The sequence below is a fragment of the Amyelois transitella genome, chromosome 26 (genome assembly GCF_032362555.1).
Source record: "Amyelois transitella isolate CPQ chromosome 26, ilAmyTran1.1, whole genome shotgun sequence".
Classification (NCBI taxonomy): Eukaryota; Metazoa; Arthropoda; class Insecta; order Lepidoptera; family Pyralidae; genus Amyelois; species Amyelois transitella.
Genome location: NC_083529.1, coordinates 3269271 through 3289928, shown reverse-complemented (window position 1 = coordinate 3289928; position 20658 = coordinate 3269271). Strand labels below are relative to the sequence as shown.

At 35.4% G+C, this 20658-nt stretch overlaps 4 protein-coding genes across 5 annotated transcripts; 2 read left to right on the top strand and 2 right to left on the bottom strand.

Moving 5' to 3' along the window:
- The first annotated feature begins 3136 nt into the window (after positions 1 to 3136).
- On the top strand, positions 3137 to 13273 carry LOC106135289 (protein SAND). The gene is made up of 7 exons (XM_013335542.2): positions 3137 to 3499; positions 3986 to 4146; positions 5086 to 5286; positions 5825 to 5985; positions 7315 to 7573; positions 9649 to 10123; positions 10610 to 13273. Exons 1-7 carry the CDS (start codon positions 3221 to 3223, stop codon positions 10748 to 10750), a joined length of 1677 nt encoding a protein of 558 aa, XP_013190996.2. The 5' UTR covers positions 3137 to 3220; the 3' UTR covers positions 10751 to 13273.
- Positions 13274 to 13574: 301 nt separating this feature from the next.
- Positions 13575 to 15078, bottom strand: LOC106135287 (pre-mRNA-splicing factor 38). Its single transcript, XM_013335541.2, has 2 exons — positions 14390 to 15078; positions 13575 to 13820 (listed from the first exon to the last, which is right to left on the bottom strand). Exons 1-2 carry the CDS (start codon positions 15043 to 15045, stop codon positions 13601 to 13603), a joined length of 876 nt encoding a protein of 291 aa, XP_013190995.1. The 5' UTR covers positions 15046 to 15078; the 3' UTR covers positions 13575 to 13600.
- A 326-nt stretch (positions 15079 to 15404) lies between these two features.
- LOC132903433 (putative nuclease HARBI1) lies at positions 15405 to 17496 on the top strand. Its single transcript, XM_060951746.1, has 4 exons — positions 15405 to 15988; positions 16381 to 16513; positions 16984 to 17119; positions 17362 to 17496. Exons 1-4 carry the CDS (start codon positions 15846 to 15848, stop codon positions 17487 to 17489), a joined length of 540 nt encoding a protein of 179 aa, XP_060807729.1. The 5' UTR covers positions 15405 to 15845; the 3' UTR covers positions 17490 to 17496.
- On the bottom strand, positions 17478 to 20037 carry LOC106137113 (uncharacterized). Of its 2 annotated transcripts, none has more exons than XM_060951747.1 (5): positions 19765 to 20037; positions 19321 to 19503; positions 19134 to 19223; positions 18416 to 18738; positions 17478 to 17798 (listed from the first exon to the last, which is right to left on the bottom strand). In XM_060951747.1, the coding sequence occupies exons 2-5, from the start codon at positions 19354 to 19356 to the stop codon at positions 17753 to 17755; spliced, it is 495 nt and encodes a 164-aa protein (XP_060807730.1). In that variant the 5' UTR covers positions 19357 to 19503; positions 19765 to 20037; the 3' UTR covers positions 17478 to 17752. The 2 variants fall into 2 exon arrangements, with proteins under 2 accessions (XP_060807730.1, XP_060807731.1); XM_060951748.1 differs by having other exon boundaries at positions 19797 to 20037.
- Between the last annotated feature and the right edge of the window lie 621 nt (positions 20038 to 20658).

The window sequence follows — 20658 nt, the reverse complement described above, 5'->3', positions numbered from 1 at the left end:
CAGATTCTTCATGTACCTCGCTGGTAGCTGTTATCCGATGCTTCTGCCTTTTAATAATTTTCAAAAATATTTTCAGCATTCATAATCCTGGCAGCATTTAGCAACTTTTTCCACTACACTTTGTGTTTAGAATTATAGTAGCTTTTGATAATTATGTAATCTATACGTACCTACGCACACTTATCACGTCTTTATCTCTTACGGAGTAGACAATAGTCACAAGACTCACATACCACATTCAGCCTGTCTTCAGCAAGGGAGCTACCAGAATTGGAATAATTTGGAACCACTGTTAATAATTGGAACCTGAAAATAAAATCGACAATACGCTATAATGGAAAGAGTCTAAATCACCCATTCTTATCAACATAAGACCTTCATAAGTAAACGCCTTTATTTGTTACAATTTCATCATAATAGGTAAGAAGGTACGTGATGCGAGAACCAAGTGGTAACCTAAAATATATCTTTTGGCGGGAAAGTAATTTATTCTTACGAATGAAGAATTGCTTTTCATGAATATGAATCGCCTTGTTTAAACGAGCTTAAATTTTTATTAAACTGTACCCCGCAAATTCCTTTTTGCGCGCAAAAAGATTTTTTTATTGGAAATTCATAGATATTTTTATCGCTTCAGTCCAGTGCTTATCTGATGAGATCGCTATTTGAATAACATTTCGTTTTAGAGGACTTCCCTGAAATGGAGTGCTATATTTATCGTTCTTCAAGACAAAAGGTATGTTGTTAGGAGTATTCCAAACTACTAGACCCATTTTGATGATATTTGGCACAGAGACACACATAACCTTCAAAAATAGCACAGGCATTTTATCCTTGAAATTCCTACGGGTGAAAAACTGCAGGGCTTCATAATAGTTAGTACAGCATATTTAGATAAAGTTGTTGTCCTAGAAGTGGCCAGAAGGTTTCATTTATTAACTAAATGTAATGAGCTGCCATTTCGTCGTCCTTTTTCCAGCTTCGCCTCCGCCTTCGTCTCCGTGCTTTCACTTAATTCCTAGGAACAGAAAATGCAATGATCCAATTCTAATTTTACAAAAAAAAAAAAAAGAATTTTGACAATACGTATCGATAAGTGATTTCCTGAAAACATTTTAATTAAATTAACCACAACGTATAAACCGAACTTTGTCTCAAATCGCTAACAAAACAGAGTTTATCGACAGCAATAGAGCTGCTTTCTATGGACGAACAAATATAAATCAATCACAGGGCTTGCCCTACCATTCTATTCAGAAATAGGGATGTAGGTAGGTAGTCGATGAATTAAGGTAGCCAAAATTACTTATGAAATAATTATACATAAGCAGCTTTTACTACTCCTAACAATATGTTTGCAAAATTTCATAGAAATCGGTTCGGTGGCTTCGACGTGAGAGACGAACATACAAACACACTTTCACGTAACGTACTGAAGCTACATTTGATACAAAATGTCATCAATAACTTTAGTTTAGACGAAAATAAAGACTATTGTTTTGTTAATTTTAAACGAGGCGCAGGTTCAATTCCTACCTCGACAGTGCACCAATGACTCTTTTCTTTAGTTAGATAAACTTATATAGTCCTGACTATAGAATCACAATTGTAATATCGATCGATAAGTATCCACTAACCAGCCAAATCCCTTCCCTACTTGTAAAAAATCCATGAAAAATCCCGCCAATAAAGTACCTTTCGGCATTTAATGACCGGAGACCCTTTTCATAAAATTGGCTTTTATGTTATAGTATAAAACCGCGAAAATTGGTTTTCGGGCTACGTCCTATAGCAAGGAATTCCCAATCTTGGCGGCTTTCGTGCCTCTTTGTATAAGTAGATGTGATTTATGGTTAGTTCCAATGAATTGTGATTGTCACACCGAAACCGAAATAGGTACAAAGGCCTGATCAAGCATAAAATCGACCTTCTAATGGCTGAATTATGTTGTTGGAAATTAATCATGTTCATACTTGAGAAAAGTGTAATGACTTACACGGATAATAATATCGTATTAATTGTGGAGATGAGATATTTATTTAAGCACCTTTGTTTCTGTAATACTTTCAATGCTTAAGTCTTAGGAACAATTTTTTTGTTAAACAACAAATGAGGTCTATTTTGGGTCTGTTCTGCTAAACAAATTTTATTTTTAGTTTAATTATTTTTTTGATATTCGGGCAACATTGTATAAATTATTTAAGCAATTAAAACTAACTGGCCGATAAAAAAAAACTTATAGTGCAGGTATTTTCAGTCCATATTGGGATTACCACATCGTATTCACCTTGTCACGTGGTTCCCGACACTTCAGAATAGGACCACTTCATCTCTTTTCCACAGGTGTCATAAAAAGCGACAAAGGCACATTCATCTAGTGTACAAGTTTCCAGGCTGATCTAGTAGCGTATAAAGAACAAAGTGTGCGCACAGCTGCTTACCTTCCCGTCCAGATTGTAAGACTCAATCAAGGGAAAACAAAACTTGGGATTCTTCTTTTAGGCGTTGGGCTAGCATCCTGCCACTATCGAATCTCAACACAATCATTATGCATTAAGTTGTGGCGACATCTCTACGCCACTCGTTACAACATCCAATCAAACAACTACTGTCAATCATCGCGAAGAAATTGACGCGCTCAACCAATAGCAGCGAAGAATCTAAGACGCGATTTCAAAGATTTCACGTATTGGAGCTACGTTGCTTTGCTTGGATATATACAACCTCGAGCCGAATCATCGCTCCCTCCACAAAGTCATTCAGCTGAACGTGGCCTTTGAAATTTTCGACTGTTGACTCTGTCTACCCCTTATATGTAAATGCAAATGTGATTTTCGGAAACTTAAAAACAAATGTACTGGTAAAGCCAAACAGTAAAGCTTTGGGTTAAGCAATGTCGAAAGCACAAAACCAGCGTGAAGCACCATTATTAAATAAAAATGAATACCTAAGAAAGAAACCTATCAACATAAAGTATTTTACAATTCCGAATTCGAACGAGGATCTATAGCCCAATTTACGTCTGTAGTTCGTGTGATTTATACAACATTAATACTATGCCAAATTAAAAAATAAAACGTCAACTGACACTTAAATGCTGTAACGGTAAAATAATGAACTATGACAATGACAGATCTCAAATCTACAAAACATCTAAAGATTAGATGAGGGAGCGAAATCTGTTAATAAATCTTAATTTATTTCAACACAATCCACTAATATGGCTTCTACTTCTAAAGGCGAAGTTCCGGAATCAAACAATATCCAGCCAAACACTCCGGATGACTTGGGGCCGGGGGCGTGCCCTGAAAGCGTTTTGAATCCTACGGATTCCTTCGAAGAATTTGCATCGGAGATGAGTTCTAGTCTCTTGGAGAGGAACAATTCCTTATCTGCGAAAGGCAGTACTATTAGTGAAATCCAAAGTGAAATCGGTGAAAGTTCTAAGGACAGTCAACTGAAAAATACTAAATCAAATGATGATATGCAGAACAAAAATGTAAGTCTTTTGCATCTTAAAGCGTGTGTATCTTAGAAGCATAACTTATGATTAAGTAGTCATAACATCAACTTCACAAGCAGCTTTAAAAATACGCTGCTCTAAATTACACAGACTAGACAAGATTACTGTAAGGATTTATCCTTAGTGTCAAATTTTTTTTTCTACTAAAATTTTTATTGTTTGTTTTATGCCGTGTGTTTCTGGTACTTTAAATTAGAACCACTTCATATCTTTCCCATAGTTGTCGTAAAGGCGACTAAGGGATAGGCTATAAACTTGGAATTCCTCTTGTTGGTGATGGGTGGTAAGCTGTCACTATTTGAATGTCAATTCCACCATATAGCTATACTATAGCATATACCTTTTCAAACTGTTGGCTCTGTCTACCCCGCAAGGGATATAGTATATATATATATGTATATTTCACATATGTATATATATATGTCAAAAAAACATTATTTTAAAACCAAACCTTTCTTTTAGGAATCCATGTCAGCATCAGCTAGCTCCTCGAATCTGATAGATGAACAAAATGGTGATGACTCAGATGATGGCCGTGATGAATATTTACAATCACCAGAACTGGTGAACAAGGAGAAACATGTGTTTGTACTGAGCACTGCTGGAAAACCTATTTATTCAAGGTATTATATATTTACAGCTTAGCAAAAAACTGAGGAAGCTCTTTGTGTGAGTTCCAGTTGTAAAATTGCCCTAGGAGTGAAGATTTTACTTAAAACTTGAGTTCATCCTATTATCGACCTTACTCAGTTAGAATCATTGTTGCACATGTCTTAATGTGCAGGTTTTGTGACAAATTCACAATGTCTTCCCTCACCAAATGAGCGTTAGTTAAAATTTAAACATAACTAGAAAAGGATGCCACTAATATTTCTCACATATCATTTAAAGATTTTATTGTTTTACTTTTTATCCCGATACATTATATCCACAATCCTGATTTTACTAAAACATGCACATTCTATATTATGGACATAGATGTAACATGTATTTGAACTGATTAAATAACTGGGTCATGTTATCAATTTATTATGACACATGTTATTTAATCTAATGACGAGATGAGTTGCATATGTGGATAAAAAATATTTTTTCATAAATCAAAATAACAAAGAACCTCAGAGGGCTTGAAATAGTTTATATCTTATCTTACCACCAACCACAAAAGTATTTTTTCTTATTTATACTAATCTCTCTCTTTAGAAGTGTATGCCAGGATATGTTATTTTCTTAAACATTACCTAATCATTTGCAAATTATTATGTTTTAGTGTTCTCATATTTCTGTGGTACAAGTGCAAGCTCAAATAATACCTATGTATATATGTTTTATTTACTTTTTATTTTTTACAGGATGCCTTAAATATACATACATACATAAAATCACGCCTCTTTCCCGGAGGGGTAGGCAGAGACTACCTCTTTCCACTTGCCACGATCCCTGCATACTTCCTTTGCTTCATCCACATTCATAACTCTCTTCATGCAAGCTCGGCGGTTTCGGGTACTTTTGACCTGACCCTTTACCAGGACGTCCTTAATTATATGTTAACAATTTTTCAGATACGGCAATGAAGATAAACTGGCGGGTCTATGTGGGGTCATACAAGCGCTAGTGAGCGTGGTAGAAGAACAAAACCAAGACATGTTGAGGTCTATGACCACTAAGGACTGTAAAGCGGTGTTCCTGGTCAAAGGCCCATTGATACTCGTGGCTGTTTCGAAGTCTAACGAGAGTGAAACCCAACTAGTTCTGCAGTTGACGTGAGTTAGTTTATTTATTAAGTTTTGACTAACTTACGTCCCTTACATTTATTTTATTTAAACATTATGCACGTAATATGTATATCTGTAGGATGATGTGGGTAAGACTGTCCTTGGGATGTTTAAAAAGATAAGGTCTTCACTTTAGCAACACCTTATTGTTGTGTTATAAAAGTTTATATTTTCATTAATACAGGACAGATAACGGGAATAAATACTTATATAGTTCTATTAAGTTCGTTTCTCATCATGTCCTAGCGGTGATTCGAACTCGGGACCACTGGTGTCACAGACTATCTAGACTACGGGATAGGCTTATAAATTTAGGATCAAGAATAATCCCTAATTAGGCGAATGGGCTAGCAACCCGTCTCGATTTGAATCTTAATTATCATTAAGCTAAACAGCTGAACGTGGCCTGTCAGTATTTTCGAACTGTTGGCTCTGTCTTCACCCCAGGGGATATAGACGTGATTGTATATATATGTATGTCTACTCATCTCAATAGCTCTTGTTATAAATGTGCTTATTTTTTCAGCTACGCCTTCAACCAGATAGTGTCAGTGTTGACCTTAACTCAACTGAACAGGATTTTTGAACAGCGCCGTAACTATGATCTGAGAAGACTGCTGTCTGGCGCGGAGAGGCTGATAGACAATCTGTTCATTTTTATGGAAAAGGACCCTGCTTTCTTGTTAGGTAACTAAAAAATATTCTATCAATTTAATACATTTTTCGTATGTACATACATAAAATCACATCTACATATATCCCTGGCGGCGTAGACAGAGCCAACAGTCTCAAAAAGACTAAACACCTCGTTTAGATGTATGATTTATTTATGGAATTGATATTCAAACAGGTTGCTAGCCCATCGCCTACAAGAAGAATCTCTATTAGTCTTTCCCTTAGTCGCCTTTTACAACATCCATGCAACACGGTTTAAAGTTCCAGGACCCATACAGCATGGAGAACTTTCAAGCTGTTGATGTGACTGATCTTGATACTATACTTATAAATTGTATCTAGTAACGCGCTTTGTTATTATATAAGTATTATAGTACTTATAAATTATATCTTGTGTTTGCGAAACCTTACATTGCTAGTTGTATTAGGAAACCCAGAAATACAAACTGACTGATACAAATAAGGTCTGTTTTATTGTCTTGTCCTTATTCTTGTTTGATTTCTTTAAATAAATATAGAGATGTTCACAATTCGTCGCAATTTTTCTTTTAATTATTATCATTTATGCTTTCATAGCGTTCCACGCTGAAAGCAATCAAAAATACTTTTGAAGAAAGGCCTATGCCCTTTCGCAGTGGGACATAATAGGATAGATGATGATAACTTCTACTCGCCCTTCGAAAATATCTAATATCACCCGCGAACAAAACCATAGCGCGTTTTATTTCGAATCACCGCCATCTAGTGAGTAATATATAAAACTTTGCTATGTTTAATTTATTTTAAATCCATCTATCCATATAGACACGTCTTTATTCCTTACGGGCTAGGCAGAGACAAAAACCTCACAGACTGCAAGGCCACGGACAGCTTTGCAACAGTGGAATTGAGATTTAAAATAGTGATAAATTTAGGATTCTTCATTTAGCTTTTTTGGCGATGAGCTTCACTTCACATTCACACCTATCACTGAATTTCAATCCCGTCATTAAGCCATACAGCTGAACGTGGCCTTCTAGACTTTTCTGCACTATTGGCTCTATCTACCCCGTAAGGGATAAAGACGTGATCATAGGCGTGCATGCACAAGTGAAGCGGGAGCGATAATTCGGCTCAACCGCCACAAAAGGGAAGATCTTCCCCCAGGCTAGATGTTATGCCTGGGAAGCCGCGCGACAGACGACGTTGTGTCGGAGGTTGCATTTATGCTCCAATCCGTGAAATCTTTGCTTGCGCGATTTAGACTTTTCGCTGTTTTTGACAGATAGCATCGCGTGATTTTGTTTTTGTGACTTGTGGCGTAGACATGTCGCCACACAAGTTTACGATTCTTTGTTTCAGGTGCCGTCAGATGTCTACCGCTCCCAGAAAAAGCTAGAGAGAACATAACAAACGCAATAATTTCAACTTGCAACAAAATAAGGGATTTGGTATTCGCTATACTAATAGCTGGTAACCAACTCATAACGTTGGTCAGGATGAAGAAATATACTCTACACCCGTCCGACATACATTTACTGTTCAACTTGGTAAGAAGTACGGAGAGTTTCAAAACGGCCGAAAGTTGGACACCGATTTGCTTGCCCAAATTCGATGCTACGTGAGTTTTTTTTAAAAATATATATATATTTTATGACACACTAACTTCTACCCGCAGCTTCGCCCGAGTGAATATAGCGCCATATAAAAAAGCGACAAATTTAACGCCATCTACACAAAAACGATGAAATTTGACGGCCTCTGTAGCGCAGCGGTAGTACGCTTGTCTGTGACACCGGAGGTCCCGGGTTCGAATCCCGGCCAGGGCATGATGAGAAAAGAACTTTCTCTGATTGGCCTGGGTCTTGGGTGTTTATCTATATATGTATTTACTAGTGTCCGACCGAAGGTCTATTTTTGGCCGAAGCCGAAGCCGAAGCCGATTATTCGGCTATCGCCACAACCTTCGGCCGAAGCCGAAGCCGAAGCCGAAGGTTTATATTCTCTCAGCACTCAGTACTTAATTTTGTTCAATATTGTCTACAAGGTACAATTAATATTAAAATCATTTCAAAACCTCAATATTGAAGGTTTATATATTGACTGTCTCATATAGAAGTTGATGATATATCATAGAGGTGGTTGGTTTAGAGATAAACTAGCTGTTGCCCGCGACTTCGTCCGCGTAAATGTCGAGTTGAATTTTAATCATACAGTCAGATACAGACAGACAAAAAATGTAAAAAAAAATTCTCTATCCGTTTCAGTCAAAATATTAAATGTACAGAAAAAATATTTTTACCGTTTTAATGTATGTAGTATTTTGATTTTCAGTTTTTTTACATAAAATACTCAAACAATACAAAAAAAATATATTTTTAATAATAAAAAATATCTTGTAATTGTTGGGATTCGAACTTGGACCGCCAACTTCACAGTCTCACGGGCTAACCACTGGACCATCGAAGCCGTTGCGTTGGTGTCGAAATTAAAGTAGACTACATACATATGGTCACGTCTTTATCCCTTGCGGGGTAGACAGAGCCAACAGACTTGAAAATTCTGAATGGCCACGTTCAGCTATTTGACTTAATGATAGAATTGAGATTCAAAAAGTGATAGGTTGCTCGCCCATCGCCTAAAAAAGAATCCCAAGTTTGTAAGCCCATCCCTTAGTCGCCTTTCACTTATATTTATATGTTATAGGTATAATGCCGTCGTATAATGATAAATGACTTTGAATTTTTAATTTCGCAACTTATTTGCAGGCATACTGATGCCTTGAGTTCATTCAAATGTCGATAACTTTTTTTTTGTGAACCGATTTTGATGAAACAAACTTTAAATGTTATTCTGAGTTAAAACAAAGCAATTGGTGAAAGTTTGAAGTAAATCGGTTTAGTACTTTCGGAGATAATCGTGATCATACATACAGACAGACAGACAAGAAATTAAAAAAAAAATATTTTTGCTTTCTATTATTCATTCTAAGTGTCCCTCTATCCATTTCAGTCGAAAATACTAAATGTACCTACAGACAAAATATTTTTACTGTTTTATTATATGTATAGATAAAAGTTTGTGATTTACCTACTGGTAAAAATAATGATTTGATTTCTTACAAAAACACTCGTTTAAATACACGTACGGACTTGTTTTGATGCATGCAATCAGCAATGTGATATTTTGACAGTGACTCCCCGCCGCCTCATGACTTTCGTAACAGTTAGTTCAATCTCGACGGTCGCTCGGACCTTCGGCGAAACCTTCGGCTTCGGCCGGATTTTGGGCCGAAGCCGAATGTTTCGCCGAAGGTGGATTTTTTGGCCGAAGGTGGCCGAAGCCGAAGCCGAAGCCGAAGCTTCGGTCGGACACTAGTATTTACTTTAAATATAGTATCGTTGAGTTAGTATCTCGTAACACAAGTCTCGAACTAACTTCGAGGCTAACTCAATCTGTGTAATTTGTCCCGTATATATTTATTTAATAAGCAGCACTTATATGAAAAGTAATGAATTCAACGCCACCTACAAAAGAATACAGGTTTTTCGCAAATCCCACGGGAACTAAGTATCTATAGTTTTTACCGGGATAAAAGGTACCCTAAGGTGGAAAGGAAATATGTAGATTCTGCCTACCCCTCCGGGACAGGGACCTGATTTTGTTTATGTATATATAATTTAATTTGATTTCCAGGGGCTTCCTCCACGGTCACGTGTCCTACATAGCAGAGGATTGCCAAGCTTGCCTACTGCTCCTAACAGTACAAAGAGACGCTTTCTTCCCCCTGTCTCAAGCCAAACATACTATCGCCGAAAAACTACGCCGTTCCAACTGCCTAGTCGCTATCAACGACGCTTTGAACAGAAACGAAGAACTACCCACAACTAACCCTTTAAAAAACATAGGAATACCCGAAATAAGACATTTCATGTACAAGTCTAAATCTACAGCGCAACTCTTCACTTCGGATCCGATAAGTTTAGACCGATTACAGGATTACAGGATACGGCATAAGGATTACGGCGATATTGTAGTGAAAAGGCCGGAGAAACTGTCCGATATAGATTATGTAGTTAATTATAGAACTTTTTGTAGCCAAATGCATTGTACTTCGACGCCAGCGAAGCTGATCTTTAGGTCTAACGCTGATGAGACAGTTTTGGCGTGGGTGAGTTTAATTTAATTATTTTTCTTCTAATAAGAGCAGGTAGGTGGTCTGTGTTGCCACTGATATACCTACTCGTAGTATAAGCATTATCCTTGAAGTGAATTATGAAGGAAAGTGGCAAGTGGAAAGATGTAATCTCTGACTACCGCTTCGGTCAAAAAGAAGTGATTTTATTTTGGGGTTTTTCTATGACTAGTCTATCAATATCTATCAATAAGTCATATTTTAACTACTCATGTTCATTAATAATTTGAACTCGAGGGAGCTACCCTACTTTGTGTCTTAGTTGGAAATTTATGATCAGCTAATGTACGTCAAATTTAATTATGCCCCTTTTACTTTAAAATAGTAGTCTCTGCCTACCCCTCCGGGAAAGAGGCGTGATTTTATGTATGTATGTACTTTAAAATACCGTACTCTTACCTACGAAAATCCTTAATAGTAACATATCGGGAAACAAATCACTAATGATTATTTTACTTTCAGGTGACGAACGGCTTCGAACTTTACGTGACCTTTGACGCTCTAATGGAAAAGGACCAAGCCATCCGAGCGGTAGACAGAATAATACAATGGATCAGGAAAGAGGAACACAGAATTTTCATAATGAACGCTCCGACCTTCTAGCTAAAGTTTTCCGTGCTACACGGCATAATAAAATCGTCCATACAACGCGACGATCAACTCTGATTGGTAGAACAAATTAGAACCTTCTGGAAAGGTTCAAATTAGTTTCGATTTTAAAATGAGGTAACCTTGTGTTTGGAATAAGGTTTATATTTTGAACTGTAATTGCGATGGTGTGATTGGATAATAGAATAAAATTTCAAATTCGTAATTATGTCCAAATATGGAGGCATGGTAGAACTTGCGCGAAAATGGCCTTTATATTCGAACAAAATTAAACGAATATTTTTTAATGTGATACAATTCAAATCTTAGATCGGTTATCACCAAATGTATGAACGTATAACGTACGTAAGCATTTAAAAGCATTGATGAGCGACTGTGAGTGTATGTTTAAGAATAATAAATTTTGAGCCAAATTTGCTACAGATAATTATAGAAAAGTTTATCGATCTAAGTCCAAAAAACTGGTTCCTACTACAAAAATTACTTGTTGCAATGGCTACATTTTGTTAATAGGTTCTAGAATGATTTAGGTAGCTATAGCTAGATCAATTTTCGAAGCTTCCGAGACAAACATTTCACTTAAAAAACTGTTGTCTGTTAAATAATTAATTTCTCATGATAGGTATAGAATGTAGGGCCTGCCCCCTTAACTTTTTCTTCAAATCAAAATCAGGTCAGAAAAAATGCCTACTTAATACTTTAAATAAAAATAGATTATTAGTAATTTTAAAATTAATTAACGGAAGACGGTGCGGAATAAAACTATATTTATAACTCAAAACAAGTTGGAATTGCCATTGAAACTTGAGTTTTCGAGCAAAGATATTTTTAAGAATCTGAAAAAAGCTCTTACAAAACACATTCTAAATATTCATACATACATATATGTACATATATACACATTACGAGTAAATTTAACTTTAAATCCAAAAAAAGAATGTCTCCTGCTACCTCGGTCATAGCGGACAGTTCTTCGCGGGTTCAAATGGCGCGCTCTGATTGGCTCAAATAGATTCGCGCCATACATTTTTACTTCTACTCAGGTACATCGGTGTTACACAAAAGTAGTACATAATATGAATTCGAATAGAATAATAATTAACCTTAGCATAGTTCAATGACGGTTATATTTATTTATTTTAATATACCTAATCGTTTTATTTCCTCAGATAACAAAGATTGTACATGATTTCTTTATGCTAGTACTAAGCTAGTTACATCAATCTTTGAGGAGAGGCTAGTTCCTGTAATAGGTTCTTGCGAATCTGCGCTACAGGTAGCCTGGCCTCCCCCTCGGATATAAGTTTTTACTTTCCTTATATTAAAGAAAATGGCGTGCATATTTCACTAGAGCCATCAACCAATCAGGTTACACCGAAATATCTGATGTATACTTCTGTGGGGTGGGTTACTAAAATGTATTGATAATGGAACTAGAACTTAATTGGGGCTGTTTTTCCTATGTACGATATGAAAAATGTACCTGATAAATTGTTAGTGTATCAATTAGTTGAAAAGATGTATGCGGGCCAACAAATATGAAAGTTTCTTAGATAGATACATTATTTGCAATTTAAATTAAAATAATTAAGTGTTTATGAGGCCATGAGCCTGGATTTGGTCAGGTTTTTACACGAAGCTACTTCCATCTTACCTCGGCACCTATTGCAGGAATCCTAACTCGTATTGGATCATGGTTATAATGCAGTTGCCTGAATGTGTAGGTTTACTTACTATGGTTTATCTCATCGTAAGAGTTTTGACTCGAAACCGTTGTGGGATTCCAAATCAATACTCTATGGGTAAGTACATTCAGAAGTCAGATACCTTGACCACCTGACCAAAGGCATGTCACTTCTACAAATATTCTCGATTTCATTCATTCATTTGATCACCTCTCGATCTAAGTCTATATCCCTTGAGGTGTAGACAGGGCCTGCAGTCCTTAAAAGACTGATAGACCACGTTCAGCTGTTAGGCTTAGTGATAGAATTGAGATTCAAATATTGACAGGTTGCTAGCCCATCGCCTAAAGGAAGAATCCCAAGTTTACAAGCCTATCCCTTAGTCGCCTTTAGAATCATCCATGGAAAGAGATGTTCCTATTCCTATTCTTTTTTATATTGGTGTCGAGAACCACACGGTACCGATATTCTACCAATATTCTCGGTCTTAGTCTTATACAGGGGTAGATAGACATAATCTCATTTAAAATCAGAAATAAAATGTAATTATACACTCAATTCAGTCAGTATTGTTGTACATAAATTGTAATTATTTTGTTAGTAATTTAGGGTCGTTCACACCTCGATGAGATGCGGTGCGAAGTTGTCACATAGGGGCGGCTCACATTATAACTTAATCTTTTTGCCTATCTTTTCCTATAGTAAAGTTTAATTTTGAGTTGCTCTTTCAAAATATCCTATCGCGTCTCGTTTTAATGTGAACAGACCTTTAATGATATATGAATCGTTCTATGTACAGAGAATGTGATTATTTTTATTAACTGTTGTTCTGATAGCAATAATAAAGTATTGATCATTTTAAATTGTTTCTCTTTTTTAACAAAGCATGCAATAATGACCACCATTTTTTCCACAAAGATTTTAATCTCCCACAGGCGGTGATTGGAAAGTCATTACACTACCTACTTTGCGGTGTAGTCAGTAGAAAACAAATGTATCAATAACAGATTATTTGTTTTACATGGCCGCCCATTACCATGGACATATAATAAACTTGCAAAGATTCAAAGTAATATGTTTGTGCATCAACTGTACTGTTCAAGAAAAGGTTAACAGTTAAATGAAACTCTGAATAAACCTAAACCATTTAATCTTAACACTAATATCTCCCACCTCTCCTTCTATCACCTTCCGGTTCTCTTCTATCCTTCCCTCTTCGTTCTTTCTCCCGTTCCCGCTCTCTCTGTTCGCGGAGTCTATCTCTCTCTTTACCCCGCTCTCGTTCCTTATCCCTCTCCCGTTCACGTCTGCGCTCCCTATCTCTGCTTCTTGAGCGTTCTCTCTTACGTTCCTTATCACGGCGATCACGATCCCTGGATCTGCAAACAAAAATGTTATTTTCAGTTATAGTTATGAATAGAATAGAATAGATTTATTTTCAAAATTGGATACAAGGTATCACTTATTGACGTCACATAACTTAAATCTAATTATAACTACTACCGCTTCCAAAGCGCATGTGTAGAAGAAGCGGCGGAACAAACTACACTGCAGCATTTTCATAGGACGTCAATTTACAAATATAGATCTCTTAAATCTAAATCATGGACGTATGCACATTGTCTACATTAAAAAACATGGATGATATAACAAACTGGTCAAGTGCAAGTTGGGCTTGCAGGTAAAAAATTGTTGCATAGATGCACCCCTTTATTATTAACTTTATTGATATACAATAAACATGTTTCTTTTTCGTATATTTTGCTTACTACTGTTATTTATTAGTATTGTTATGTTATTAGTATTAAGCAAAAAATACGAAAAACAAACATGTTTATTGTTCCCCTTTAATATTTAAATTTTTGGTAATTGTTGTAACTGCAACTGAAATATGAAAATTTTAGCATTCCATACTATGCAATAATCAATAGCTTTGACAAAAAACTACCTGTCTCTTCTTCTGTCTCTTTTCTCCTTGTCCCTTCTATTTTCTTTGGCATCAGGCTCCGCATTATCTTCATCTGATGGCAGATCTTCATCCAAATCATCATCTAAAGCTGACACTTTCGGTTCCAACTCATTATTTTCCTCAAGCACATAGCGTTTCTGCACTCTGGGTAAAATAACATCACACAATCTTTCTTCTCGTAGTAATTCATCTATAAACTCATCCATGTGGACTATTTCGAACTGCCCTTCTCGATTTTGCTTCCGAAGTTTCCTATTGTCATTGTAAAGTGGCTCTAGATATTTGTAACAGTCTACCGAAGTACCTGTGAGTCTCATGTAAAAAGCGCCCAATGCACGAACATACTTGAATTCTTCATTCTTTATAAACTCGACTACAATATCTTTTTCCGGTTGAATTTGCAACATTTTCAAAACCAAACACAGAAAGGGTGTTGGGTAAATGAAGCCACCATGTACGCCGCCGATATAACGCAATTCCATGGCTTTGTCCACAAGTAACTCTGCTGTTAAAGCAAAACATTCTTCCTTCCAGTATTTAGAGTCGTATATTCGTGATCGAATAATTTTTTCAATCAAATATTGCGGATTTGTACCACGAATAGATTTCGCGTCTTTTACCGTGCGGTTCGCCATCTTTATTGATTTGATTATTTTACTTATTTTGACTTTGTGTCATTGGCATTTGAGTTGAGGCGACATTGACACAACAAAACAAGCTGTTGACAGTTGGCATTCTTGAGATTTTTTATGGCCTAGCCGCCCGACTAGCCGGCGCGGCGCCTCTACGAAATCCGCAATATTACCTAAAATGGGATGGAACCGCAGACATATAAAGTAAGTAATATTTTAAAATATGTAGATTGAACAGATTTGCTTCATAAATGAGGCAAGTCTACCTAAAGGTTACAAACCCACTGTTGTAAACCACACAAAAACATAACTAATATTAATTGTTTCTCAAAGTCAGAAAATAAGAACTCGAAAAGCACAGGAGGCTTACCACGACGTCTTATAGCAGGACCTAAATTGAACTGCACTGCTTTTTCGTACCATGACATCAATTATAAGCAGGTCTGCGGCAGGTCTGCTCAGTAAACCGTTCACCATTTTTTTTGTATAGAGTTTTCCTACCACAACGGCCACTTTTGACAGCAGGAATTGTTTCTTGCTCGTCGCAAATGTCAAATAAAGCGATTCTTAAAAAGTTACTTTCAGGTAGCTTCTTTGGACATTTTGGCGTTGTTTTGTAAGATATTCACCAAATGTTCCGTGTTTGTTTACTAAGGATTTGTAGGATAAAAGGCATTAAAATACATGCAAAGCTATTGTTTAATAAGAATTTGATTAAATACCTATGAATTTTTCAAAAAAGTTAAATCTACAGAAGAGTAAGTTGTGTAAACATTAATAACACCCCTAACATTATTGCAAAGATGTGTGACGAGTATGAACTGTTTGAGTTTTTGGAAAGTGATTTCAACGAATCCAGAATGGCAAATAAAAAGAATCGTTTAAGGAACAGAGAAAATAATGATCCTTTTGACTTAGATGAAAATGCTTTCATCAAGGAGTACAGGTATGTAAATGTTCACATATCAACCGCCTTATGCTCTATTATAAAGAAAGATCTATCTCTCTCTTCTCAACAACATGATAACATAATTACTCGTATCTTACTTGTCTAGGTTAACCGCAGACTTGGTGCACAAACTTTGTGAAGAGCTGGAGCCAATAATGGCAAAAAGCTCTAAAAGAGCAACTGATTTAAGCATAGAAGCAAAGGTCAATCAAGTTCCATAAAGTACATTATTTTAATAGTAATCCTCTTATACAAATATATAAAATTCCCACAGACTTATGAAAGTCGTCAGTTAAAAAGATTAAGGCACGCTTATATTTACTTAGCTAATTTTATTTATATTATATCAATAATTAAGTTTGATAACAATATGCCTTTTTTGCCTGCAGATTTTTCAATAAATTTGGTATCCCTGGTGTGATTGGATGTATTGATTGTACCCATGTTCGCATAGTAAGGCCTAATGAGCATGAAGATAGATATTTCTGTAGAAAGAAATTCCATTCTCTAAATGTTCAGTTGGTAAATAAACTTTTATTTAATAGTTTTATAGCATAATATATAACACATACAAACATGATCACATCTATGTCCCTTGCGGGGTATTCAGAGCCAACAGTCCCAAAAATACTGATAGGCCGAGATTAATGGTAGATAGAATTGAGATTCAAATAATGGTAGGTTGCTAGTCTATCACCTTAAAAAAAGAATCCCAAATTTATAAGCCTGTCCCTTATTATAATGTAGGTATAATCGAGTAATTTTGAAAAATGTATATTGAATAGGTATATACTAAGTACACGTCTACTGGATGCCTCCCTGGGCCCGGGCCAGCCCTAATTCAGGAACAATGTCTATGAACTTTTCATGTTTATGAGTTGGCTAAAACTACTCTCCCACCAATGATTTTCTACTATACATACCTACTTACAATTTTTTTTTCCATTGAACCACTTTAGTAATTTCAAATTTTTCTTATTATTTTTTTTCAGATTTGTGATGCGGATCAACAAATTCTAAGTGTTGATGCGAGTCATCCAGGGTCATTTCATGACTCATTTATATGGAGCCACCATCCTGTATGTTACCATTTGGAAAATTTAGGGCCTGAAGAAACATGGCTTTTAGGTAAGAAAACCTTTGTTGGTGAACTTATTATAGCAAATAATATGAACAATATTGTTTGAAAGATATATTTTTAACTCACTTTCAATTAAAACTAGACCAATTAAAAACATGAAATAAAATTTTAAAAGTCAAAAATATTTGTAGGATACAATTTTAAAATAAAAATGTATCATTAAATTTATATAAAATATGAATGTTCAAATAAAATAAAAAAATAACAGAGTTATAATGTTTATTTCCAGGTGACTCTGGGTACTCACAACGAAGAACGATGTTGACACCTATTTTGGATGCAGAACCGTCTGGTTATATGTGCTTCCGGTGTGTCTACACCGGAAGCATATTATACACAAAAGCATGTAAAGGCTAGGAATGTGATAGAAAGAACTATAGGTCTTCTCAAAGCACGTTTCCGGTGTCTCTTGTGCCACAGGGTGTTGCATTATCAACCACAGGTTGCTGGCTTCATTACAAATGCTTGTGTAATATTGCACAATATTTGTAATGAAAACAACTTGCCTGAAGTAAGGTTGACAGAAGAAGAGCAAGCAAGGGAAGTTGCACAACAACCACCAGTGGAAGCTCTTCATGAACCAGCTGGGCAACACAACATTGAGCTTCAACGTGGTATATCTACACGGCGGGATCTTGTGGCACGTCTCTGGGTTCTTCGCCGTACCTGAAAATCAAAAAATAGAATTTTATTGCAGATTTTTATTCAATAATATTTCGTTTTTAAGAGTAAGTTATAAGTAGCTATGCAGGTAGTTTATGAACAATAATCTTTTTCATTTAATATTCATCAAAGTAATATAGTTTTTTTGTTATTAAATTAAATTGAATACCAATATTTTTTTATGTAAAAGCATAAAAGTACTTATTCAATAAGTAAATGTATATATATATATATATAATAAGTAAATGTAAATGTTATGTTATGTTAAGTAAAAGAATTTTACATGAATAATTTAATTTGTAAATTTAATTTTGCTTAGTAATCATCTTTCTTTTTACTTTTTTAAAAGTAGTTCTAGTTTTAATTTTGCTCATTCCAAAATGACATATTTTAAAATAACTTAATAATTATAATAAAAATTAAATAAAACGTTTTTTTATTTTAAATATATACAAAACATTCTGTAAATTTGCAGAAAAGTGAATATCTCAAAGAAAACTTCAAGTTATTAATGGATTAGCTATACTAATATTATTAAGAGAAATGATTGACATTTTGAAATGGTTTACTGGACCAATTTTGATGAATTTGGCACATTGAATAAATTAATTATTGCTCACCTTCTTCTAATTATAGCCACTAATTCACGGAAGAGACAAATAGCTTCTTGAAGTATTAAACTATTTGCAGCTTCAGTAGCAGCCCTCTGTCGTGCAGCTTCAACTATTTGCACCCTTGCTTCTGCAGCTGTTAAATGAGCACGTCCGCACCGTCGCCTAGGTTGTGGCGGGGCTTCAGCCTGTACCACACTAGGTACTTCGACGCCGACAGCCTCATCAGAGACAGCTGCTGCGTGGCTTTGTGAAGAATCTGATGATGCAGTAGTAATTTCTACATCTGCAGGTAGAGAATCTGCCTCGATAGAACTAACAGTTTGAGATACCTGAAAATAACAATTGAAATATTCATTCATACAATCACATTCTTATACCAAAGGAGTAGACAGAGCTTACAGTCTCAAGAAGACTTAAAGCATTGAATTATTCATTTATCTAATCACATTCTATGACCATAGGAGTAGACAGAGCCAACAGTCTCAAAAGGGCTAAGCCATGCTCAGCTGTATGGCTTTGTAATGTAATCAAATTGTTAAATTTATTATACAAAATACAATCAGTATGGTATATAATTCATCATCACTAGGCTACTATGATATAGTCTATTCACTTAGTTTTATGTACTAGGCGCCTATGACAACACATTTTGAGATCACGATGCCTTAGTCAATAAATATTAATGTTTTATCTCAATCTAGTAATAATGAAATTGAATACATACACTAGAAGGAACTTCTAACCATTCTTCTGTAATGGATTCGACTTCAATACCTCGAATGCCAGAGGGGTCAGCTTCAGGTCTCATATCATCCTAAAAATAAATGGTTTCATTAATACATATATAACATAACATATATTTTTTGTATTAATTATAATTTGTAGGCTTTAATGTATTTAAGGGATCTTACCTGCAATGGGTTCACCTGCACCGCTGGTAAACCCATGCCATATTCCTCACCAAGGATACTTAAAAATTTTATGTCAATTTCTGTTAGCTCTTCCCCACTTGGCGGGCCCCCTCCTGTCCTGCTGATGCTCTCTCAAATTGTTTTATTTTTACGTTTTATTTTGGCCTTCAGGTCCACCCAGTACTAAAACAGTTAAAGAACATTTAGGTATAGTTTAAAACTGAGACAATGTAATTAAAAGAGAAAACTCATGGATTGAGTGCCTGTAGGTCAACACACCAGGTAAACTGGTAGGGCTAGAGATTTTAAATCTGCAGGTTTCACTAAATAAGGATTTCCGAAACTTACTGCAAAAGTGAAAATAAAGATTATTGATTTAAGCAGGTGAAGCTGGGAGTAGGATGAAGATGACTCTAAGAAATAAAGGAATCAATGTTTACATACCTTGGTATTATAAGTAAACACTTTCTACTTACGACATTATATAGTTTTCTTGTAAAATAAATAATAGCCTCAAAAGTTAAGAATATTAAAAATCACTGCGATCCGGCAAACTTCTAAAACTGTTGTGAGGTAAGGCGCGTCGACTTAAAAAGCCGTGACAAGTAAAAAAAGGATATTTCAAGTGGTTGCAGAACGGCTCTACACATGAAAAACATTATTTATGACTTAGGGACGAATTTAAAGTTATCGAAAACTTTCAAGTATCACTCAAGTATTCTAGCAGGTACCTACCTACTTTAAATTTATGTGACAGGCCGATTCGTTCAAAACCAATTTAAACTAACATTTATTTAATTTATACAAATAAAAGTATTTTATAGCGTGCAACAATGCATTGCAATTCAGAAAAATTTAGGTTAACTTCATATTTAATTAAATTTATAAGTATTTGTTATCTTTAATTATATTATTATTGTATTATTATGGTATTATTATTTTTATTAGAGGTTTGAACGTTTCTTTATTGACATCCCCACATTGAGCCATAGACAAAATAACCGTTCATCATTCAGCTTAAACCGTTCACCTTATAAGACGTCATGGTAGGAGTTTTGAGCAGGCCTGCTAATAAACTGCCTTAATATTTGAACGGTTCTATAAAAGGTTGTGGTAAGCCTCCAGAACTACTTTTACTTTTGCACTCGAAGACAAAACGTCGATCTATGTTTTATTTGTGAATCATATTGCGACACACAATAATCTTATATGTGAAACTTATACATACTCAAACGAAATTTTATTTCATTTCTTATTGCTCTACGTTCTCTTTTAAAGCTAGTAAGTAATGTGAGTCTTAACTTTGGCAAGCGTCAAACATACCCAATTTCTATTCCA